The 27,195-nt window shown below is 38.8% G+C and overlaps 1 protein-coding gene across 1 annotated transcript in view; it reads left to right on the top strand.

The window, feature by feature from the left end:
• The first annotated feature begins 10,372 nt into the window (after positions 1-10,372).
• The window catches only part of LOC131237397 (uncharacterized), a 63,442-nt gene continuing 46,619 nt past the window's right edge, over positions 10,373-27,195 (top strand). The window contains exons 1-2 of the mRNA XM_058235132.1: positions 10,373-11,032; positions 21,405-21,483. Coding sequence (XP_058091115.1) covers positions 10,614-11,032; positions 21,405-21,483 — 498 coding nt within the window. The 5' untranslated portion in view covers positions 10,373-10,613. The remainder of the gene's footprint in view (positions 11,033-21,404; positions 21,484-27,195) is intronic.

Raw genomic sequence — 27,195 nt, forward strand, 5'->3', positions numbered from 1 at the left:
CCGATTGACGACAGAAGTGATCCAGACCATCGGACCTTAAATCCGGCGTATCTCGTAATCCGAAATGAGTTATTGATGTAAAATATATGATTTTGGGGTAGAACGAGCTACTTTAGCCAACCAACCTTGCTACGCTGGGCTTCCCAAGCTGGATTTGTAAATACTACCAGATTGACAGTCATTTCCCTATTTTAATTTCGTTTTTACTATAAATAGTAAGTTTTAGTTTGATTATAACTCTTCATCCGTTGGGCTTTAGGAGTTGCGTCCAACATGAAAAGAGCTTAGAAAAATTAGGAGAACAGCTTGGTAAAGCCAAATGGGACACTTAATATTTTTGGCTGAAAACCTTGAACACTAGTAGACATCATGACTATCTATAAATAGTAAGTTTACTATTTATAGTAAGTCACGAATTCTAAGAGTTTTAGTTATAGTTTGATTCTGATTTCTTTCTCATTGCTTGGTACCATTATTTAAAGGGTTGTGAACTCATTTTTATTCATTCATTAATCAATTTCAAATATATTAGAATTTATTTCTATTTTCTGCTTTCTTTTCTCATGAATTCGAGAAGTCTCTATGAGGAGTCTAGAGAAGTTCCGTGGATTCGGAATAGTTATCCTCTTGAGGAAGACGATGCTCGACCTCACGTCCTTCCCTGCGTCAATTTGGTATCAGACCGAGGTTTTTTCTCGGATAGATGGCTTCTAACGATGGGTCGGGCAACAATCTCATAGGTGGTGTTCTATGGAATTTACCTTTAATGGTGACAGCTTTCGAAGTAGTCCAGCAAGAGAATCGGCAAGTCATGCAAGGGTTGCAGGCTTCCATCAACCGCATAGTGGATCTCTTGGCGGAAACCTTAGGATAACTCCGTGTTCCTGGTGGTAATCCTCCACCGCCAATTGCTGAAACTCGTAATCGCCTTAATCGCAAGATAATACCGGCAGTGCATCCAAGCGTCATTCCTGAGGAAGGGGGATCCAGTGAGGAGGAGATCGACAACATAATCTTCCAACACCCCAGACAAGGCGGCAATCGAGCAGTTCGAATAGATCGAGAATTCAAGATGCGGGTTGATATTCCTAACTTCAATGGCCAACTACACATTGAGGATTTTCTTAATTGGCTTTCTGAAGTTGAGTGATTTTTTTACTATATAACATCCCTGAAGCAAAGAAGGTCAAGCTTGTGGCCTACAAGTTGAAAGGCGGAGCTTCAGCTTGGTGGGATAACTGCAACTTGCACGAAACAGGTATATGGAAGCACCAATCTGCACATGGCAGTGGATGAAGCAGCTACTACGTGCCCGATTCCTCTCTAGCAATTATGATCAGGTATTATTCTAACAATACCAAAATTGTCGACAGGGTAGTAGGTTGGTGAGAGAATACGCAGAAGAATTTTACCGCCTAGCGGCGTATAACGATTTGGTTGAGACTGAATCGCAGCAAGTCGCCTGATTCAACGGTGGATTGCGTATGGCGATCCAGGATCGGGTCCAGATGCAGTCTGTCTGGACTATGAACGATGCGATCAAGTTGGCTACTCAGGTGGAAGCGTAATTTAAACGTCATAACACACGGACCTGTCCTACCGCAAGGATCACTGCGGCAGGTCCTCCCCAGGGAGCTCCACAGCCCAAGGGGAAGGAGCCTGTAGGAGCATGCACTCAACCTCCTAGGTTCTGAGAGCCGATATCAGGGAAGCGAACAAGCTACACCCCAAAGGGGCGTATCGACTGCTGCTAGTCCAAGTAGAATTTCGAACCCCGATGCTCGGTTAAGGCCAGACAACTGTTATCGTTGTGGCCAACCGGGCCACCTATCAAATACTTGTCCCTAGCAAAAAATGGCAAACCTCGCCATCAATGATGGTAGTGCTAATAACGCCTATGAAGATCCAGATGATGAAGAACAGGAGCATACCACCGAGGATGAGGTAAATGATTCAGGTTGGGTTCAGCAAGATCGCGGCGAGTCGCTTGTCATGAGGCGGCTATTATATGCGTCAAGAAAAGAAGTGCATCCACAATGGCATAACATCTTCCGCACTAGGTGTACGGTGAATCGAAAGGTTTGTGACGTGATCATTGATAGTGGAAGCAGCAAGAACATCGTCTCTAAGGTCATAGTGGAAAAATTACAATTGAAAATGAAGCATCATCCCGCTCCATATACAATCGGTCGGATCAAGAAGGTTAGCGAAACAAAGGTAACTGAACGGTGCACCATATCCTTTTCAATTGGAAAGCATTATGAGGATGAGGTAGTATAAGATGTGGTTGACATGGAAGTATGTCACATACTACTCGGTCGACCTTGACAATCTGACCGTGACGCCACTCATAAAGAGCGATATAACATATATATCTTCGTCAAGGACAGCCAGAAGACCATATTAGCCCCTATGGATCCAGAGGGACCACCTGAAACTTCTAAAGTGGAGGGTCATTTTCTCTTAACCATATGGGACTTCGTGGAAGAATCCAAAGAAAGAGGACATGCTTATGCGTTAATTGTAAAAGGGGAATAACTCGAGCTTACCATCATCCCTGAAAGACTAAGGCCCTTGTTATATGAATTCAAAGAAATCTGGCCTAATGACCTTCCCGATGGGTTTACCCCATGCGGGATATCCAACACCATATCGACTTTGTCCCTAGGTCCAATTTACCTAATCGTCATCATTATAGAATGAGTCCGAATGAGTGCGAGATTCTGCAAGGGCAAGTGGAGGAGCTGATATGTAAGGGTCTTATTCAAGAAAGCATGAGCTCATGTGTCGTACCAGCTCTATTAACTCCAAGGAAAGATGAGAGTTGACGCATGTATGTCGACAGCCGGGCCATCAACAAAATCACCATAAAATACAGGTTTCCTATACCATGGTTGGACGATATGCTGGACATGCTAGATGGTGCAAAAATATTCTCTAAATTAGACCTAAGGAGAGGCTACCATCAGATTCGAATACGGCTGGGTGATAAGTGAAAAATGGCCTTTAAGACCAATGGAGGATTGGACGAATGGATGGTCATGCCCTTTGGTTTTTTGAATGCGCCTAGCACATTCATGCGATTGATGAACCAAGTTCTGAAACTTTTTATTAGGCGGTTCATTGTGGTTTATTTCGATGATATTTTGATATACAGTTAAGATGAAACCACCCATATGGAACACCTCAAGAAGGTCCTTCAAGTGCTCACTGAAAATAAACTGTATCTCAATTTTAAAAAGTGCAGTTTCATAATTGATAGCCTATTGTTTCTGGGTTTTGTCATAACATCCATGAGCATTCGAGTGGATGAGGAAAAGGTGAAGGCAATCAGATAATGGCCGATTCCCACAAATATTCACGAAGTGTGAAGTTTTCATAGACTGACGACATTCTATCATCGGTTCGTGAAAAAATTTAGTACCATTGTGTCATCAATTACAGATGTCATAAAGAAATGACAGTTTCAGTGGACTGACGAAGCCGACAGGAGCTTTGCCGAAATCAAGTGCAGATTATCCACGACCCTAGTTCTTATACTTCCCAACTCTAACAAATTGTTTGAAGTCAAATGTGATGTCTCATATGTCGGGGTTGGGGGAGTTTTGTCTCAAGAAGGTAGGCCAATAGCCTTCTACAGTAAGAAACTTAGTAATGCACGCAAGAAGTGGTCTACATATGAGATTGAGTTGTACACGATGGTCTAGGCACTATGACACTGGCGACATTATTTGATTCAAAGGGAATTCATACTTTACACGGACTATCAAGCTCTCAAATTCATTAATAACTAAGTTAACATTAACCATGTGCATGCTAGATAGATCTCGTTTTTGCAGAAATTCACGTTCATACTAAAACTAAGTCAAGGCAACAGAACAAAGTAATCAATGCGCTAAGTCGCCGTGCAACTTTGTTAGTTACTATGAGCAATGAGGTTATCGGGTTCGAGCACCTCAAAGACATATATGCCGACGATGACGACTTCAATGACGCATGAGTTAGATGCCAAGAAGGTCATCCCGGTGACTTACATATGTAAGACGGATTTTTTTCAAGGGAAATCGACTGTGCATCCCTAACAGTTTGCTAAGGGAACAGATAATCCAAGAGCTACATGGAGGTGACCTTAGTGGACACCTTGCGAGACAAGACACGAGCTCTTGTGGAAGAACGGTATTACTGGCCACAATTGGTACATAATGTAGGAAAGACAGTCCAACATTGTTATATTTGTCAGACCTCTAAGGGACAATCTCATAATATGGGCCTCTACACCCCGTTACCCGTGCCTGACAGCCTTTGGAAGGATTTATCTATGGACTTCGTGCTTGATCTACCATGAACACAACGTGGCATGGATTCGGTGTTCGTGGTAGTAAATTGTTTCTCCAAGATGACGCACTTTATTCCATGCAAGAAGACTCTCGATGTAACACACGTGGCAAATCTATTCTTCAAAGAAATTGTGCGGCTACACAGGGTTCCCAAGATTATTACTTGTAACCATGATACGAAGTTCATAAGCCACTTTTGGTGGACTTTGTGGACTCGATTCGATACACGACTTCAGTTCAGCAGCGCCTACCACCCACAGATTGAAGGGCAAACCGAGGTTGTGAATCGCGCGTTGGAAACCCCCTTCAATGTATTTTATGAGAAAAAATGAAGTAGTGGGATTTGGCCTTGTCTCAAGCGGAGTTTGCATTCAACAACATGGTGAATCGCTCGATAGGGAAATCCCCGTTCTAGGTTATTTACGGACGAGTACCTCGCCACACACTAGACTTGATCCCTCTGTCCAAGATCCCAGGCATGAGCATTACAACAAAACATATGACAGACAGGATCGTGGGCATTCATGCGGAGGTGCAGACCAAGCTACATGCCTCTAACGAAAAGTATAAGGAGCAAGCGGACAAGCATCAACGACAAAAAGTGTTCGAGGTGGGCGACCAAGTAATGGTCCATCTGCGCAAAGAAGATTTCCGACTGGAACGTATAACAAGTTGAAGAATAAAAAGATTGGACCGGTACCAATCATCCGAAATATCAATGACAACACTTATGTTGTTGATATTTCAAATGACATGGCGATCTCACGGACTTTCAACGTCGCGGACCTAATCGAGTATCATGAACCAGAGCAAGACGAGAACTTGAGGAAGAGTTCTTTTGAACTAGAGGAGACTGATGTAGAGTGGGTCGCAGACAGTTACATGACCAAGATGAATCAGAAAAGGCCTGGTCGAGACAGAAGTGATCCAAACCATCGGACCTTAAATCGAGTGTATCTTGCAATCCGGAAGGAGTTATCTAACATAAAATATGTGATTTTGGGATAAAACGAGCTACTTTAGCCAACTAACCCTGCTATGCCGGGTTGCCCAAGCTGGATTTGCGAAATACCGCCAGATCGACAGTCGTTTCCCTATTTTAATTTCGTTTTTACTATAAATAGTAAGTTTTAGTTTGATTATAACTCTTCATCCGTTGGGCTTTAGGAGTTGCGTCCAATGTGAAAAGAGCTTAGAAAAATTAGGAGAATAACTTGGTAAAACCAAATAGGATACTTACTATTTTTAGCCAAAAACCTTGTGCACTAGCAGACATCACGACCATCTATAAATAGTAAGTTTACTATTTATAGTAAGTCACGAATTCTAGGAGTTTTAGTTGTAGTTTGATTCTGATTTCTTTCCCATTGCTTGGCACCCCTATTTAAAGGGTTGTGAACTTGTTTTTATTCATTCATTAATCAATTTCGAATTTATTATAATTTATTTCTATTTTCTGCTTTCTTTCCTCATGGATTCGAGAAGTCTCTGTGAGGAGTGCAAAGAAGTTTCGTGGATTCAGAATAGTTATCCTCTTGAGGAGGACGAAGCTCGACCTCACGTCCTTCCTTGCGTCATATAGTGAATTGACCTACGTAATCGATGGTTGATTAACAAGGATCGCTTGAAAATGGTGCAAAATCCGGTCGATAATTCCTTGACAATAGGTGTTGTTGGTCAATCCATTTGGGATACGTCTTATGGTAGACCAGGATAATACTATAGCCGAGGACTTGACCTGCCACCTCTTGGATCATTTGCATGATATGGTCATGCTCCACACGTTAAGGTTCAACCATCGATGGTGGATTAGGACCTACCCAGTTATGCCCCTCACAAAATAATGAATTTCTAAGAAAATGCTGGAAATGTTGTCCTTAATGCATACCCTAATTCTAAGTTTTAGGGATAAAATTTCTGACCTCTCGCTCTAGTCGCTTGAATTCGGTGGGTAATGGAACATTCCGCCCATCATGAATCGAAATGAGAAGTATGTTATGTTGTAGGGGAGGTATTGATGGTGTCTAAATCATATTGCCGATAAAACTTCTTTCAACATTATACTGTGTCTTGTAGGTGCTTTTTCAGTAATGATGGCCATCAATTAATGCATGGCCTTGGTCTGGTTAACCATCTATTTGTTAACATTTTCAGTTTGAACACATAATTGCTTGGCTTGAGCATGTACCAACTTTACCCGAGCTCTCCCATATATCCTGAACATGTTGAATACTGATTAGTTATACATTCCAAAGTCCGACTGTTATCTCTTCAAGAGAAACGGTTCGGGAGGTCAATACCCATCCTTGGTTGACGGGGCCGAGTGTCAGATTAGAGTTTAAATTCAATAATTTGATGGTCGTTTGAACGGACACATCCTTAGTCGGAGGTGGTGCGGTTGGTGTTGAGGGTTCAACCCCAGTAATTCAAATGCTTATTTTATTCATATTTTTTATTGATAAATTCGTAACACTATACCAGTAAGTAAACTAGAGACTGTCCCACCGAGCATGCCAAAAATACATTACCTTTCGATATCAAATTCGGTCATGTGATTTATGTGGGCGTGCAGAATTGAATATGCGGTTCAATTCAAATCGAATAACTACGACCTCAAGCACCAAGATAGGCAGATATGTCAGAATCGACCGTATGTGATTGATATCGAATAAGATTAGTCACCTATTTAACCACTTGCACAATGTTGCTTAAGATGATCAGGCGGTAGTCAAGGGTGGGGTTCATCCTTTGAAGATGGGTCGCACCTTTGTCTTCCGTATGAAAGGACTTTTTTAATACAAATAAAATAAAAAAGAAAATTCTTACAGTCGGCCGCGAAAAGCAACTACAAAGTACCTTTCTAAATAGAAAATTTGCTTGGTATTCGAACTGAATCCAGCATATGATCATATATCTAAATTACAACTAAAGTAAATATCTACTTGATTACTACTGCTGCTATTGATTATGCTAAGGAGTGTAAACGACTAATAATGTTAAAGAGAAAAAGGTAATTGAAAGATAGATCTGATTTGACTTATTTGGTATGAGACACCTTCTTTTACTGAATTCTTTTGCTATTTATATCCCTAAAACGATTATTTGGATGATTCCCATGTTCTGATGGTTGCTATAACTGTTTCAGCACCACTGACCTTCTGGAGTCATTTATCTTCTAATTACTCCAGGCTTCCTTATCGACTCGACTACATTCCACTTGGCTACTCTTGCTTGGTGGATGACGTGGCATCGCTCATCAATAGATGCCAATTATATTACCACAAAATCCTATTTGGATATCTCCGCAGATCTTGAATACATCACGCAACTCTCACAAGATTACACATGTTCCTTTCTGATTGGCTCTCGTAGGAAGGACAAAAATAGGGTATAACAGTTTATAATTTAAATATTGTTTATACTTTATAATTATTTATTAGCTATATTTTTAGAATAATTCTATATCATAGATGATTGCAGATTGCGAGACTCAGTGTGATGACAATGACAATGTTGCCGAGCACATGGGAACGAAACTGGGAAATGCATGGTGATTTAAACAAAGATAATGACTAAGTCTAAAATGTACTTTTAGATTAGGAATATTCTGATTGTTTGCTGGGTTAAATTTATTTAATCATCTTATAAATGTGATCTTGAAAAGTTTTTAGAAGATGATACTGACGGTTTTCTGTATGTTTATGAGTTTATAAATATTGGTTCTAATGGACGGTGGTAAATTATGCTTTTATATAGGGTTTTTAAAATTTTAATTATCTCTGTTCAATATTATTATTATTATTATTTTTTGACTTGCTTAGTTAACCCAGTCCTAACTTAACGTGTAGTCGATGATGACCGACCGAGTTTCAAGCCAAGTAACCATCTACAAAGTATGCTTTGAATCATTTTCTATGCAAAATGTGGAAAAATATAGAATGTCTTGTTTTAAACAATCCCCATGCCTGTTGTGACCTCTATCTGCTCCACTGTACTATGCCCAACATCCTATCAACCCGTTGACGGTGGGTCGTCCTTCCTGGTGTTCATAACATTTTTTTTTTAGTGCACACCCACGCCACACACACTCACACACACCCATACCCATGCCACGTGGGAAGCCAACCCCCTGGTCTCAGTGTTGAAATACAGTTTGTTCACCACTGGGCTATAGATCTAGATTACGCGGGTAACATGTTTTGCATTAGATAAACATTGCAATACACATGCATTTATAAAATATTCAGAAATTACATTCATGTCATGCAAGTAGTTATCAAAATTAAACTGTCCAAATTAGAGTTAGTAGTTTAGATCTATCATTAGTATTATTTGATTATTGTACTATCAGATCGGTGAACATTTATTAGATGGCCAAGAATGGTAATTTTGCATGAAACAGGTTCATGGACCGGGAATTGGGATTGTTCAAGCAATCCGTGTTTTCGGTAATAACCTAGCACACGCAATGTAGTGGATTTAATTCCAGCTATCACATGCCATGCCATGCCATTTCTATGCACGTGGGCATCTTTACATTGGGAAGTTATTCCATACTCTAGATGGATACGACACTTGATATACAGCCACTTACAATCGTATTCATATATTAAATTAGATCAACTAAATTATGGTATCCACTAGTTTAGACCCACAGTCTCAAAGTCAAACCTAGTTTAGCTAGTGACCCCAACATAGCCAGTTAGTTGATGTCAAAGGTCCGTGGCCCCCATGATTATGCTTTTCATCTATATCGTTCATCCATTTTCCAGCTTATTTTAAGTCATGAGCTAAAATTGTGGTGAATCCAAATCTCAAGTGGGGATTGAACACATATCATTGAAAATATTTTTGGGTACAAAAGTTTTAGATCAAGCTATTATTTGTGTTTTACCATCATTTAGGTCTACCTAACATTATCCACAAGTTGGATTTTATGGAGTTTTTAGCGTTGGACATTCAATCAATACTATTTTCATATGCTACAGTTCACTTATAATTTAGATCTATTTTATTTTTGGGTTTATTAAGATGAAAAAAATGAATGGACAACATGGATAAAACATATACATTATGGTGGGGCCCATAGAGCTTTGACACTAGCTAGTTGTCCTGCATTCGGGCGCTAGCTAGAGTTGTACATGAGTTGAACCGAGTCGAGCTTGGTACAACTTGTCTCGGCTTGGGCACTAGCTGACTCCAGTTTGAATTCGGCATGGCTCAGTCTTTGAGCCTGACTGGCCAGCTCGGCTCGATTCGGTCAGCAGCTCGGGCCAATTCGAGAGATCAAGACTCTATGAAATTTTCTCAAGCATATGGAGTGCACCTTCAATTTCTCACAGTATGTAAAACTGCAGCAACAATTTACATGTATTTCATTAAACACCTAATAGGCAATATCAAAATCAAGATATAAGGGCATTTGTTTCATATCTATACCTTCCTCGCCACCAATTGACACTTCGTTGAGTCATTTCATCAAATACTTTGTGAGCAACATCGATATCAAAATAACTAAGTCACCGAACTAGTTCCATCTGAGTTTGATTCAAGTTGAGGTTCAATCTAAGTCAAATCAAGCTCAGAGAAGCTCGAACTCCGTTTAATTTTTTTTGAGCCCCAAAAATCAGCTTGACTCAATTGGAACTCAGTTTCAAACCGAGTCGATTTGATCTTTTTCAAGTCAAGTCGGAAGTGTTAACTGGGCTAACTCAGTTCATGTACAACTCTAGTGCTACCTAAATCGCGTCCCGCAAAATCAAAGTAGATTTATGGCCCCATAGATATTTTTCATCCTAATTGTCCAATCAATGTCCACTAATCTTATATTCTGATAATCAAACGAGGTTTAATTTTGGTTCATGGTGCATTTAAACTGAGACCATAGTTTGGACGTTCTGATTGATATGAAATAGATGCCACGTACGCAATTTATAATTGCGTGCGTATGGTTCGTCGCACTCTGCCAGAGCATCAAATGTTTTTTCGCAACTCCGGAAACGCCCTGTCGGAAGTAAATAAAAAGGGTCATGTATCCCCTGAGATAGGCCTTACGAGTGCCCCACCTTTCGGTTTTTTCGCACTTCGTTCCGCCGGTCTAGGGTTCCGATCCCTTCTCTCCCACTCCAATTCGCACCAGGCATGATCATCCGACCCTCTCACCCCATCCCTTTTCGATCACAACCCTAGCATTTGATCCACTAGGGTTTAGTCTCCGATCCGAGAGAGAGAGAGAGAGAGAGAGAGAGAGAGAGAGAGAGAGAGAGAGAGGCTGTGATGGTGGATCAAGAAGAAGAGGATCTGCAGATGGCGCTGCGCATGAGCCTGCAGCCCTCTCCGCCGGAGGCAAAGCGCAGCAAGCCCCGAGAAAATGCGGCCCCGATTCCGGACGAGTCCCCGGAAGCGAAGAATCGGAGGCTGCAGCGGGAGCTTATGGCGGCAGCTGCAGAGAAGCGGATGCTTTTGGCGAAGAGCAGCGTTGCTGTACCTAAGGTGGAGAAAACCGTTGCAGCGGGTCCAACGGGCAGCAGCCAGAGAGTGGAGCGGGCGGCAGCCGGTTCAGGAGAAAAGGATAGGGATTTGAGTTCTGGCGGGGAAGAGCTGTCAACTGTGGATGCAGATCAGTTGTTTTCGATGGTGTTTGGGGCTGGTGTCTCAAGGGACATTCTCGTGCAGTGGAGCAATCAGGGGATCAAGTATTTACTTCTTTTCACTTTTAGACTGCGTTTTGTTTTGTTTTTTTTTTTATAAATATTTTTTTGGTTAGTGATTAGGAAGATGTTGGGGGTAACCTTCTTTTAACTTTGAAATCTGAAAACAGTGCTTCCATTTGAGTTTGAATTAAGAAGTCCACATCTAATCAGATTGGGATTTGGATGATATCAAGACATTCATTTATAAACAAAAATTGTTATGTGAAGGTTCATTTGGTTGCTCAATTGAAATGAACTGTAATTAATTATCCCATTCAATTAAGAGGCAATGACTAATATTGGGCTAATTTCCCCACTTCACAAGAAGGGTGGGTTTCATTATCGTTCTGAAATGCGTTAAGAGAACATGTCTGCAAATGGAGACCCAGAATGAAGCGAGACATGATGCTCAATGTGATTCACATGATCCAGTCGCTCTGTTAGTGGTCTGTTTCAAGGATTCGGTAGTAGAATCTTTTATGCCAACTCGAAAGGGTGGATGCAAATGGGTCAAATGAAGACAAACAAGATTGGAGTGAAGAACCCCAACAGTCCTCTTGCCGGATGCATCACAATCACCCCCTCGAAATCATCTACCGAATCAAAGAACACCAAAACTAGACCCTTTATAATGCAAACCCTAAAAAGGGATGCAAATAGATCAAAGAGAAGAAGAAAGAGATTGTGGGAAGAACTCTACAATTCCCTAGTCAAATGCTAGAGATTGCGAAAAACCCTCTCTCCAAATATTATACTGAATAAAGAAACAGCAAACCAAAGAAGTTTTTATTCAAATCATCATCATAACAATGCATTAGATCTCCATAGCATAGCTATATATAGACATAAACCAAGTTGAGAAGTCCTAATAACAAAAAATTACCAAAACACCCCTGAATCCCGTGACCCTCATATGGGCCTGGTGTAAATTGGTCATAACTCAAATGGAGTTATAACTGCATAATATCGGGCTCGTTTGTAAGCTAACTCAATGAGCTATCAAACGGGACCACTTACGTATCATTTGAACATTATTCGGTACCCTAATATGCAAAACTGGAAAATTATTAAATACTTAATCAAAACATAATAACTAACTAAAACATCCCAAAAATATAATTATCATCTGATTGCTCCTCCCAGCCCCACAATGTAATCTAACTGCCAATCCCATCAGATTGATCATCAGACCACAAATTCAGTCTAGATCATCAATTAAGACCATTTGAATAGGTGTATTCTTCAAATCTTGACCAATCGACTTGTGCAGCTATTTAGTTGCATTACTTTATTTCATCATCATTATCATCATCATAACCAGCCATGACACCTTCATAACACAGGCTTATATACGCTTAAATTAATTAGGTAAGCCCTAATAATAGAAAATGACAAAATTGCCCCTAAATCCCGCCACTACCATATGGGCGTTTTATAAATGAGCTTTAATTCACTCAAATGGACTTAGAATTGCATGATCTCAGGCTTGCTTGAAGCTTACTCAAGAGGCTATTAGATAGGACCAATTTCTTAGATTTTATGCTTGTGTAGTTAGGATGTGGTTCTAAATGGAGAGGTTGGATAAAATCTTGTGTTCAATCTAGTTTTTCTATATTGATTAATGGATCGCCAAACAACTTTTTCAAATCTTCTTGTAGCATTAGATAGGGAGATTTGCTTACTTCATATCTCTTTGTGGTGGTTGGGGAAGCCTTTAGTAGGATGCTTCATATGGTTGATGAAAAGGGATTGATTGCTGGGTTCAAGGCAGCGGAGATAGGGGTGCAAGTCACTCATCTTCAATACGCGGATGATACGATTCTCTTTTGTCACATGGTATCTCAGTTGATAACTGTCAATTGTCATTTAAAAAAAAAAGCAATTTCAAGCCTAAGTGTTAATGGCCCTAAGAGAGAAATGTTGGGCATTCATATGCATCGTGAAGAATTATTGCGTTTGGCAAATGTTTTCGGATGCAAGAGTGGCTCTTTTCCTTCCACTTATCTTGGGTTGCTGCTTTGCATCGAAAAATCAGCTAAGCATCTTTGGGACAGGGTGATTGAAAGGCATCTTTGGGACAGGGTGATTGAAAATGTAGAAAGAAAGCATCTACTTGGAAGCGCCAGTACCTATTGTTGGGAGGTCGTTTACTTCTTATTAAAGCGGCCTTGTCCAACATGCCTATTTACTTTTTGCCCCTTTATAAATGCCCTGAGTTAGTTTTGCAAAGGATTGATAAATTGAGGAAAGAGTTCCTATGGAAAAGGGCCGAGGAAGGGGGAAAGTTCAATCTTCTAAATTGGGAAGACATTTACAGATTGATTAAGAAGGGTGGAGTCGGTTTGAAAAATCTGAATCTTATGAATACTGCTCTTCTTGGGAATGGCATCAGAGCAGGGTGTTCGAAAACGGTTACGTATCAGCCATAACAGCCGATACGTAACGGTAACGGCCGTGATCGTTACGCGTTGCGGGGTCGTAATGGCCACCCCCTCTTTTTTGTGCCCGTAACGACCGTTACAGTCCATAACGGCTGTTACGGTACCGTAATAACTGTTACGGGCCCAAAGAAAATAGGAAAAAATGGAAAAAAAATTACTTTTTTTTTGTTCTTCTTCTTCTTCTCGGGCTGCGACTGTGGCCCTACTGCGTCTTCCCCTCTCGTTTTTTCTCATTCTCTCTCTTTTTCCCTTTCTTTCCCTCTCGTTTTCTCCTTCTCTCACATTTTCCCTTTCTTTCCCTCTCATTTTTTCTTTTTCCCTCTCATTTCTCTCTCCCTCTCTCTTGGTCTCGAAAAAAATGAACGGGTGGCGTGGCTGTAAAACAGCCATGCACCTTTTTTTTAAAGTGGTCTGCGGTGCACACTGCTTAGTGCACTTGCACTGTTTTAGTGCATGCGGCCTACCTTGATTTATGTATTGTATTATATATCAATGCCACCCATCAGTTTTTCTTGATCATTTCAAGGTATGGTCCCTAAAATAAAGCAGATCCAGATCTCAAGTGGACCGCATAGTAGGATTGAATGCTCACTGTGCACTTGCATTGTTTTAGTGCATGTGGCCCACCTTGATTTATATGTTGTATTATATATCCATGCCACCCATCAGTTTTTCCTGATCATTTCAAGGCATGGTCCCTAAAATGAAGCAGATCCAGATCTCAAGTGGACTGCACAGTAGGATTGAATGCCCACTGTGCACTTGCATTGTTTTAGTGCATGCGGCCCACCTTGATTTATGTGTTGTATTGTATATGCTACCCATCAGTTTTTCCTGATCATTTCAAGGCATGGTACCTAAAATGATGCAAATCCAGATCTCAAGTGGACCGCACAGTAGGATTGAATGCCCATTATTAAAAACTTATTATGGCCCACTGTAATGTTTATTTACCATTGAAATTAATGATAAGGTTGCATGGACCTGGATCAAGGAAAACACAAGTCACAGCTTAAAAATAAAAAATAAAATAAAATAATAATAATAATAGAAGTTTTAATTGTGGGAATTCAATCCCTACCATGTGGTCCACCAAAGATTTGGATTTGCCTCATTTGTTGGGCCATGCCCTAAAATGAGTTGGCAAAAAGAATGGACAACGTGTATATACAACAAATGCATCAAGGATTCAAGGTGGGTCCTATGTTCAGGGCATCATTCACTAGCGGTCCACCTAAGGTTTAAATTTGCCTTTTTTTTTGGATCATGCTTTAAAATGAGCTGGCAAAATAGATCGACATCACGGATATATAAATACATTAAGGTAGTCCCCAATTTTAAGGCCTCACCCACTAGTGGTCCACCTTAGATATGGATCTACCTCATTTTTTGGACTATGCCTTAAAATGATTTGATAAAACGGATGGATGTCATTGATATGCAATACACACATCATGGTGGGCCCTATGTACATGGCCGTAAAAATTGTCCATGAGGCATACATTAACTCAAAATTAATAAATTAAATTATGGCATTGTTGTTGCCATGTCACAATTCCAAAATTAAATTATTTAAATGATTTTCACTGTTAATTTGCAAACACTTGTTTGTCTGAAATAGGATCATTTGATATTTTTCATTCTTCACTGTTCAATTAATATACACTAATCCATTAGTGAGATAAGTGCCAATAGATTGCATGAATTTAACGTTGATTCGGGGCATCAAATGGTCCACCAAATTGGCTCTAAATCGACAACACTATTTACTTGAATGTAATTTCAAATTTTTTCTTAAGATTTATTGGGAAAAATTATATTAATTTGTTCGATATATGAATTATATAATTGGATATAAAAGTCCCTAGATTGTATGTTGAAATAAAATGTACACAAGTCACAGGTATGTAATACACCAATACCTACAAATATGAGATATTTTGGTATTAGATTCATTCTAATTAATTCATATTGATATTATATAGTTAGATAATTAAATATAAAAGATCTACAGCCAATACTAGGTTGTCAAGTTCATAAATTCATCAGGCAGTCTGATACAACTTCTCACCAAAGAGGGGACCGTTACACCACCTTAAACATGTTCCAAATTATAAATGAATGCATATTTGGAATATTTAGAATATTCCGGATTTAATGGATATTTTTCCTTAATTTTTTGACGAAAAAATAAATTTGCATTGCGTATCCGTATAGGTAACGGTGGGCACCGTTACGCCCACCGATACCGATACGAAATATCCTGCATTAGAGGTTCGGTGTGGAGGGGGGCAAATTATGGAAGGAAATTCTTGTTAGCAAATACGACACTTAGGTGGGAGATTGGAGCATAAAGTCTTCCTCTCTTTATCACACTTCCAGTGTTTGGAAGGCAATTGTGTTTACTGAATATCTGTTCTGGGAAGCTTTTTTCTTTTTCTCTTGGAAGGGGAAACCACATTTGCTTTTGGATTAACGTGTGGTGTAAAGATCATCCTTTGCACAAGCTTTTTCTGAGAATAGCCGATCTTGCTACAGATAGATTTATTCTTGTGGATTGTTGTTATTCTATATGTGCCACGGTTGCGCATTGGTCTCCCTCATGCCAAAGGAATCTTAATAATGAGGAAGTCGGGGAATTCATTAGCCCGTTGAATCTTTTATCTCTTCATGTTCCTTCGCCCCAAGATCAAGATGCGATGGTATAGAAAGGCAACAACTCGGGTGTTTTCTTGGTTAGATCGCTCTATAGCTTGATTTCTAAGCCGGCTAGCTCTCCCTCTCATCCTTTCCATCGTTGGAATTTCAAAGCTCCTCCAAGAGTTGTAACTTTTGTTTGGTTGGTAGGAAGGAAGATGGTTTTAACCATCGATAATCTTCAAAAGAGACCCCTTATCATCCCAAACATATGCTTAATGTGTATGCTGGACACGGAGTCTATTGACCTTCTTTTCATTCATTGTCTATTCGCCTGCAAAGTTTGGGATCATTTCCTTCTCCGCTTCCATATTTTTTTGGGTAATGCTGAATTCAGTGGACCACCTCTTGTGGGTTGCGCTTGGAGGGGTTGTAGGCAAGTCTCGGAAAGCAGTTTGGTGGCTTGTTATTTTGGAAATTTTCTGGTTCATATGGAAGGACTGCAACAATCTACGCTTCCAAAGCAGGAGCTCTTTAGTTGAGAGGGTCATTCACTTTATCAAATGTGCTGTTTGGTGTGGGTTCCTTATGTAAGGGTAGCTCAGTTTGCTGATCTTTCTTTTTTGGTCTAGCCTTTCGGCCAAGTTGTATACTTTTCCCATCTTTTTGTTGGCTATTTTTAATAAAATTTCAGTTACCTCTAAAAAAAGGAGTGGGAAAGTGAAAATTAGCTAAAGTGTCTTGTCTTCAAAGCTCCATGCAAATCATCATTGGTCGTGGACCTTACCTTTTAAAAACTGTGAAGGACGTATGGGATAAAGTAGCTAAGATGTCTTCTCACCGAGAAGAGTTAACACATCTTTATCAGCTTCATGTGGAAATCATCAGTCTTGAACAGGGTGAAGGAATTGTAGAAGAATCCTTTGTTCTCACTTAAACAAAAAAGGGGAAGAATTAAATAATTGCCAAAGGACTATTTTGGACTTGGAAAATCTGAAAAGTCAAATGAATCAACTCCGAATATTCAATTTTCTTATTGGTCTTCGACAAGAATTTGAACATCAGCACATACAAATTCTTGGTAGAGAATCCCTGCCTTCTCTAGAGTAATTACATGTGTACAGAAGCTCGAGGACGAGGTACTTTTCAAACTATTCCTTATCTGTCAACTTTGATGACGGACACCAAAGTTTCTAAAGGGCATAGCACTGAACAAGGATATGTTGACACAAAAAAGAAGAAGAAGCTTCGATGTACAAATTGTGGAAAAAGTCATTATTCAAAGGACCATTGTTGGGTTCTTCATTCCCATCTTTGCCTAAAAGAACTAAAAGTAAATCTTTTGTTAATTTAAGCACTACTAAAGATTGAGACCCACAAGATCAAACCATTACTGAATTACAACAACAAGTGGCTGTGCTCTAAAGCCTTTCTTTCCGTTGTTAACTAGATAGGATAGTCAGGTTCTGCTTTTGCGAATCGTGTTTCTCAGACGTCTCGGATTATTGATTCTCAAGTATTTGATCATATGACGGGTACAATCGTTAGATGCAATGTTGTCGAATCGCATATGCGATCATGTGCGATCGCACATATTTTATTTATTTATTTATTTTTTGAAAAATTAATATATATATATATATATATATATATATATATATATATATAAAATTCAAAAAAATATAAGAAACTAATGAGAACTTTTCTAAGTTAATAGGTAACTAATTTTACATATTTAAAATACATTTGAGAGAGATAAAATCAATTAAACATCAAGTCATCCACATTTAACACATTTAACAATATAGTTAATAAGAAATAACAACAAAATCAACAAGCTATTTATTTATTATTGTAGAAAATCAACAAGCTATCTTCCTTGAAACTTGAAAGTGCTTGAATCTTGATCCTCCAACTTCCAAGAGAGAGGGAATGTAGGAGAGAGGGATTAAGATCACTTGGAAGTAGGAAATACAAGAGAGAGAGAGAGAGAGAGAGAGAGAGAGAGAGATTAAGACCACTTGTAATTAAGAAATGTAAGACAAAAATAGATTAAGAGAGTTTTGGAGTGAGAATATTGCAAATGGAGGAGATTTGGAAGCCTTTTTATACGCAAAATGTTGTTTTTTGGCAAAAAAATTTAAAAAAATTCAATGTGCCATGGCCAATATGCGATCGCATATGCAATGATCACATATGCGATTTGCATATGGATATGCGCATATGCGATCGCACATGACAACAATGATTAGATATACTTCCTACACTTCTATTTCCAGTAGTATTCGATTAGTTGATGGTTCATTTTCAAAAGCTTTGGGATAGGGAACCTTTCATCTTTCTAATTCTCTGTCTTGTTTGAAGTTCATGTTCCATCTTTTGCCTCTAATCTTCTCTTGTTAGTTCCCTGACTAAACAACTGAATTGTTATGTCATTTTTAATTCATCATATTGTGTTATCCATGATCTAGCAACGAATACGATGATTGGCGATGGTCGTGAATATAAACGACTTACATCTTCTCAATCAAGTAGCTTCTGGTGCTGCTTATGTTTCTGCTTTAGAGAATAAAGATCGGGCAACTCTTTGACATACTTGTTTAGGACATTTATCTTTAAAGTCATCCTATCTTTTATTTCCAGATAAATTTAACTAGAAAGATGCATTCTAATGTGAAACTTGTCAATTGTTTAAGCACTGTTGAACTACTGATCCTCTGTTGAACCCTTGAACTACTTATCCTCTGAGTATTATAAGAACATTCCCATTTCAACTTATCCATTTGGATGTATGGGATCCTCTAACTTATATCTTTGGATTCAAATACTTTTTTGTCATTTATTGATGATTATCTACGATATACTTGTATTTCTCTCTTAAAAAATTGTGATGAAGTCCCATTAAATGGTTTCTACTCAATATAACACTAAAGGGTAGATTGGAAAACTATGTCATCTTCAAAAAACTTTGTAAGACTCAAACAGTTGTCTTGTGCTTGGTTTGAAAAACTTGGCAATACAATTTCCACATTGTGTTTAAAAGAAGCGCTCTTGATCATTCTATATTTGTCAGATGGATGGCCACATGTCTAATCTTATTATCTATGTGGATGACATCATTCTCATTGGTACGAGTCCCATCGAAATTGCATAGGTTAAGTTCTTAGCTTCTTCATTTGAAATGAAGAATCTAAGGTTGCTAAAGTACTTCCTTGGCATTGAGATTGGTCATTTTAAAGGAGGATTTTTTCTCTCTCAATGTAAATATGCCCCTGATCCTCTTTCCAAGATTGGATTACTTGGGGCTCGACTTGTTGAAACTCCTCTTGAAGTCAATCATAAATTGCACGAGCGACGATTCGATGAATAATCCCTGGATGTGTTGTTGACTAGTGGAATGCTTAACCTATCTTAATTTTACATGGCCATACGTCTCCTATGTTGTTGGCATTGTAAGTCACTTCATGTAATGACCTTGTCGTCGTCATCTCGAAGCAGTTTATTGAATACCTCGTTATTTGAAAGGTGCACTTAATCATGGTCTTCTTTATTCCAATAATGGATGCTTGCATAGCAATGGATTTTGTGATGCTAATTGGGTCGTTTCTCCCTCCGATAGGCACTCTACTATAGGGTCTTGTACTTTTGTTGGATGAAATCTTGTTACATATAAAAGTAAGAAACAATCTATTGTTGCTCATATATCTGTTGAAGCCGAATATCGTGCAATGGCTCATACTAGATCAGTGTTTCAAATAGTGGTAGTGTGTTGTGTAGCGTTCAACCCTTTGTAGTGTGTAGTGTGAGCTACACAATACTTATATTTTTTAATTGAAAAATAGGAAAAAAAACATGATAAATAGTAAGAAAAAAGCAAAAAATATAAAAATGCCTAAATGATGATTCATTCAAGCATAAGCATGTTAAAAAAAAGTTATTAATTATTACTTATCAAAAGCCAATCCATATATATAAAGTTATAAACCAAATCAAATAATCCTCATGTCAACAACATTTTAAACAAACCACTTTAATTGATAGTCTAATTGAAACTACAAGTCGCAACTCAGGTATGAGAAAGAAATAAAAATCCCACAGATTAAGAATATTAACTACAATACAGATGTCATCAATACAAAGAGGGATTTTCGAAAACCCTCTTTCGGAACCCTTTGTCTTTTAAGTTTAGTTTTAAAGGTTTTGTTAATGTGTGAGCTTCACATTAACAAAGGATCACCACCATTTTAAGTGAAAGTAAACAAAGAAAATGTTTGATTTTAACTTCACATTTTAAGCTTTTCATGAAGTGAGTTTTGCACCTTTTTTTTTTTTTTTTTTTGAGAGATGAATTTTACACCGTTTTTAACAAACAAGAGCTTTAAAAAAACATTATAGCATACGCTACAAACGTTACACGCTACGACCCCTGTTGTGTACGCTATAGGGGATTTATGCTATTTAGCTATGCTACGCAGCGTACACTATTGCTACGGTACGAGCGCTATTTGAAACACTTGACTAAGATATGGGATTTCAACATCTTCCTCCATTCCTCTACATTATGATAGCCAGGTGGCATACATATTGCATCGAATCCAGTCTTCTATGAACGAAACCTCCCCCACCCCCCCAAAAGAACTTTTTTTTTGGTTGTTATGGCCCATATCATATCGGTCAACAAGCTGGCACATATGCCGTTCGATATAGTTGCATAATACCTTGGTACTTCCAAAATCCATTCATTTACTTGCTACTTTGCTATTCCAGAATATAGGAATTATAGTGTCCTGATGCATGGGAATCTGAACAGTGACCTGATGTGCTAGCTTTTGTTGTAGGGCCCATGGCTCAGAAATCCCAATCATTTATCTGAAGGAACCGACTGTGTGACACTTGAAGAATCTCCCAGATTAGCCAATTGTAAGCCTTTGATCAGTTACAGATAAGCAATGATGAAAAAGCACAACCACCTTCCAGAATAACAATTATAGACTTGGTGGATGGAATTCTCTAATATGGAAAATATGTTTATGGGCTTACCCCATCCACGGTGTGTCTATGCATATCAACTGATTGAATCACCATAGTAATGGGCCCCACTTGTACAAAAAATGGATGCATTGGGACACTATTCATGTTCTGATGGATCAGTACCTTACAATATTGCTACATGATAATTGATACCTTTGTAATTGTTCCTTTATCTTTCAGTGCCCAAAATTGCTCACACATTGAAGAACATTTCATTGCAATTCAATATCCCTTCTAACTAATTTTGTGTGTATTTGTGCCCACAGGTTTAGCTCCGATCCAGAAACATGTATGGGTCTCGTGCAACATGAAGGGGGCCCCTGTGGGGTGCTCGCAACCTTACAGGTAATGCCTACATTTCTGTTTTCTTTCTATGCATAGCTGGTATATTGTGCATGCTGTACTGGATCCAGAACCTGGACCGTCGTTGCGAAAACCAAGATTTCAGGAAAATCTTGTAGAGAAACAAACGGTGGGAAGTATTTTTCCTTTCCCACAGTTTCCGGAAAGTAATGTTTACCAGGAAGCACTAGTTTAGTAGTTGCTCCATTTTCTTTTCCATGAATCCAATCAGGCCCTATCCATGCCTTTAGGGCCTGTTTGGATTCATGGAAAGCAGAGGAAAGGAAATAGTGTTTCTAGGGAAACCTTATTTCCAGAAAACTGTGAGAAAGGAAACAATTTTTTTCATTGTTTGTTTATCAACAATATTTTCTTATAAATTTAGGATCTTTTTTCAAATTTGTTGTTACAAACAAATTTTCTTAGGAGAATTCTAGGTATTCACCAGCATGTGCCGGATTAGCACATTGGCCCATATGGGATGCTTGAAGATGGATAGATGCACCTTTGTCATATGCAGCATATGTGGTTGTTTGAAGCTGAATTGTGGCACATGTGAGGTGCTTGAAGCCATATGGTGGCACATATGGCACAAGACACACATTAGCACATTTGACACATAGATACTTGAAGCTAAATGGTAACACTTGTGCACATTACTGGCATATGTGGTATATTTGGAGTGATTAAAGATGGACAATGGCGCATGTGACAGATTGGTGCATGTTGAGTGCTTCATACGTGGGGCACAACTCAAGTGAAGATGAATGGTGGTGCATGTGGCACAGTAGCACATGTGGGGTGCAATAGAAGATGGATGGTGGCACATGTGGGGTGCAAGAGAAGATGGTTGTTGGCACATGTGGCACTTGGCATGTGTCATAGTGGTACGTGTAGGACATAACCAAAGATGGACAATGGCACATTTGGCACTTGTGTGGGGATTGAAGATGGATGGTGGTACATTTGGGCTTAATCCTTCAGAAATCCATTTCCCTTTCATTGTGGACGCCTTTTGTAGGGGTGGAAGCAAGAAAATAAACCTTTTTTGTTTTCCAACAAAGACAGAAAGTGGGAAATGGTGTTTCCCAGAAATTCCCACAAAGAAAGGTTTGACAAAAAAAAGGGAAGTGAGATTCATCGGAAACAATGTTTCCTTTCCATGAATCCAAACAGCCCCTTAGAATAAAATTAGAGTGGAAAAAGGAAATGATATGTGCAAAAATAGGAAAATAGCAGAAATGTTCTTCGAAACTGAAAAATCGTTCAAAAGTGAAGTAGCACCATCATCCAGGCACATTGATGTAAAAGGAGCTACACTAAAAAAAACACATCATGTTATTTTGAGATATTGACCAGTGAAGCAAGGTTCATAAAACAGACCTCAAAGAGCTGGTATAAAGGTATGATGATGACAAAAATCACCGGCAATTTTGATGGAGTATGAGATGGCATATGGAGGACGTGGGTTTGTGGAAAGAAATGAGTCATGAGAGGTGATCCTTGAGCTTGCAACGGCATATGTTTTAGCGATAGCGAATACTCATGTAGAAAAGAGATGAGCATTTGGTGACTCTTAATAGTGGATGATACATACCATAAACTTTACACACACACACACACACAAACACACACACATTTATGAAGCCTATCACAGATAGACTTTTCCTGCTTAAAAGGACAACGATCAACTTACAATGACTGTAAAGTCATAACCAATTACCCCTCATTACACAAAAGAAGTTGGTGGTCTTAGATGTGTGCATTAAGAACTAGGGAAGAGGAGAATAAATATTGCCGAAAGTTAAAATGGGGTAATCTTTGTCGCAAGATTCTTTTGACTAGGCTGCTCCTGCTTCGAATTGTATTTTGGACTCTCACTCCCGCTCCTGCTTCTTACCTATTTATGCTTGCTTATATTTTGAAATTGATGCTTCCTGTAACTTGCACGTTGCACTTGAATTTGTTGTTGTTTCACTTCACTAAATTGGGAAATATCAATGTTGTTTGGAGAGGAAGTGATAGAACATGGCAAGTGGAATCTTGAAGCAAAGGCTGGGTAGATGTGGGCGGATTTGGTTGACTGTATAAAAAGAGTCGTGAAAGAAGTACTTGGGGAATCTAAAGGTAAGAAAGGTAACCCTAAGAAATGTGGTGTGAGGATAAGGTATGGAACCCAATTAGAAAAAAAAAAGGTTTAGTTATGAATTGCTTTGTGGAAGTAGAAATGTGGAAAACCTCAAAAAATATAAAAATGATAAAGCGAAAGCAAGGAAAGAAGTGCAGTCAAATATAGATTCTTCGATGGATTGCACGGTAGGTTTCGCTTTAGAGCTGGAGAAAAGATATTTGTAAAATATAAAAATTGTGGGAGAGAAGTAGAGATTAGAGAAACAACTCACATTAGATGTGTCAAGGTGAGGATTAGATTTAGAGGGGCTTAATGACAAGTGGTGATAGGGAGAGATGGGAGACACTACTTATTTAGCTTATTGAATAGAAATGTGGACAGTTATAAAACTAGGGTGGGCCTCTGATCCTTGGTGGTGGGATAATGTGTGCATTCTCAGAGAATTAGGATAAGGAAAGGTCATGGGGACATTATATACTGATAGAACTATAGAAGGAAGATACTAGCAAAAGTGGATTAGTTAGTTAGTGATGCTAGACAATTAACCACTTGCTCTGAAAACTCGAACTGATAGAGTATGGTGAATTAATCCCTTTATCTCATAGCCCAGGCCCCAAATCCATGGGTTTGGTCCTCGGCCGAACCCTCCTTGTGGGCCCCGAATCCATGGGTTCCACCTCACACGAGCCACCCGCCTTACACGAGCCCCAAATCCATGGCTTATGCGGGCCACCCACCCCGAGTGTGCCCCTGCATCCCACAGGCCACTCCACTTGAGCCTGGTGTAAAAATGCCCCCGCATTAATTACCCTTGGTGAGGAGTCTCGAACACGAGACCTCCTGCTCTGATACCAATTTGATGCAGGACAATTAATCACTTGCTCTAAAAGCTCGAACTGATAGAGCATGTCGAATTAATCCCTTTATCTCATAGCCTAGGCCCCAAATCCATGGGTTTTGCCTCACACGAGCCACCAGCCTCACATGGGCCCCAAATCTATGGGTTATGCGGGCCACCCACCTCAAGTGTGCCCCTGCATCCCACAAGCCACCCCACTCGAGCCTAGTGTGAAAATGCTCCCGCATTAGTTTGGTTAACTATTCTTTTCAACAAAATTTTGCAAACAAAGAAAATGCCAGATGAGTGGAGAGGCATTGTGATACCTATTTACAAGAACATAGGAGACATAAAGTTGCGCCAGCTATCTAGGATTGAACTAAGGAGTTACACTACAAGCTCTGGGAAAGGGTTGTGAAACAAATATTGAGATGTGAAATAAGGGCTCTAGAAAAATCAGTTTGGCTTCATGTTATGGTGATCAATAATGGAAGTTGCTTTTTTCTTAGGCATTAGTGAAATGTGTAGAGAGGAGGAAGAATTTGCATATGGAGATTTTTGCTAGTTGGGGAGGTGGTGCCTGCAAAGCTAGTGCTTTGGAAATGAGTTCCTTTTGCCATTATTTGTTGCATTCGGAGGGAATGGAAGATTCTTCAATGTTAGGAATTTCCATTTAATATTCTTATTCATTGGACTTGTCAATGTTATTATAGGCCCTTGGGAGGCATTGGTTTCTGGTGAAGTGAGAGGTGATAAGGGCCTGTTTGGTTTTCCAATCCTATGAAATGCAAGGTAAATAAGCTATCATTATAATTTCCAAGTGTTTTTTAAAGTAACAATTATGGCTTGTAAATCGAGAGTTAAATACACTTATGAAGAAAATATGTTAAGTAAATTGTAATCATTACATTTTTAAATTATAAAAATATCATTTTTATAATGATTTCTGGGTGAAACAAATAATGTAGCAAAATCATCATTAACTTAACATAGTGACCCAGACAGAGTACTTTGAAGATTCAACCTACCCTTTTTCTAGCTCCGATTCTGTGTAACCTAAATGACTAATTGGGTACCTTCCGTCTATCTCATCCAAATGAATTGCACACTGGATTCTTGATGTATGTGTCCCAATCCTAGGAAAGGGGATACTAATAAAAGATCAAAGATCCGCTCCTGTTCTGGGGAGGGATATAGAATGAAAAAATCACAAATTCAAAATGATGATGAGATTCTGGAAGTACTGTGCATTTATTGCTACTGCACTGTTTTGTTTATTGTAGTCCCTACTGCATCAAATGTAAGTGATGTCATCACCAGTGTTGTCATGTGCGATCGCATACGTGGCATATGTGAAAATATGCGATTGCATATTCGATGTATGCGATCACATATTGGCCATGGCACATTGAATTTTATTTTTATTTTTTTGCAAAAAAGCAACATTTTTCCTATAAAAAGGCTTCCAAATCTCCTCCATTTGCAATATTCTCACTCCAAAACTCTCTTACTCATGGTGTGTTGTAAAGGCCGTTACGTAAAGGTAACGGTGACAACCGTTACGCGTTACGAGGTTGTAATGGCCGTAATAGCCGTTATGGAAAAAAATGACCCGTAATTGCCATTAACGGCATGTTACATCCCCTATAAAGGCCATAACAACTCCGTAATTGTCTGTTATGGGGGCGGATGCATGTTTTCCATACTTTTTAATCAACATTACGGGACAAATACAAGTTTTTCAGGATTTTTTTTTTCAATAAAAAAAGAGACCGTAACGGCCGTTATGAGGGCCGTAATTGTTGTTACGACCCGTATCGTAAAGGTAACGGTGGTGGCCGTTATGGCCACCGTTACCATTACAGAACACCTTGCTCTTACTCTATTTTTCTCTTACATTTCTTAATTACAAGTGGTCTTAATCTCTCTCTCTCTCTCTCTCTCTCTTGTATTTCCTACTTCAAAGTGATCTTAATCTCTCTCTCTCTCCTACATTCCCTCCCTCTTGGAAGTTGGAAGATCAAGATTCAAGCACTTTCAAGTTTCAAGGAAGATGGCTTGTTGATTTTCTACAATAATAAATAAATAGCTTGTTGATTTTGTTGTTACTTCTTGTTAACTATATTGTTAAATGTCGTTGACTTGATGTTTAAGTCATTGTTTTATTGATTTTATCTCTCTCAAATGTATTTTAAATATGTAAAATTAGTTATCTGTTAACTTAGAAAAGTTTTCCTTAGTTTCTTATATATTTTTACATTTTTTTTTGAAAATTTCCCTTTTATATATATATATATATATATATATATATATATATATATATATATATATATATATATAATTTTCAAAAAATAATTAAAAAAAAAATATATACGCATAGCATAGGCATATGCGATCACACATGATCGCATATGTGATTCGACAACATTGGTCACCACACAATTACAAGAGTAAGTAATCATTATTACAGCCATTTACTGTTGTAATTGGAAAACCAAATAGGCCGTAACTCCTAAGCCAATGGTGAAATGGTCTTGTCATTCGCTTGGTTTTTGGAATCTTTATTTTGATGGCTCCCAATCAGCAATCCTCGGCCTTTCATGTTGAGATATTTTTATTCATGGCGATAAAAGGGTGGTTAGCACGACTTTTAGCAGTTTTGCAAGAATTGAGAATTTGAATGTGGAGGACTTAGCCCTTAAAGAAGTCCTCATAGTTTTCTCTATGCCATTCTTCGCGAATCTTG

Source organism: Magnolia sinica, chromosome 2, assembly GCF_029962835.1.
Source record: "Magnolia sinica isolate HGM2019 chromosome 2, MsV1, whole genome shotgun sequence".
Lineage (NCBI taxonomy): Eukaryota > Viridiplantae > Streptophyta > Magnoliopsida > Magnoliales > Magnoliaceae > Magnolia > Magnolia sinica.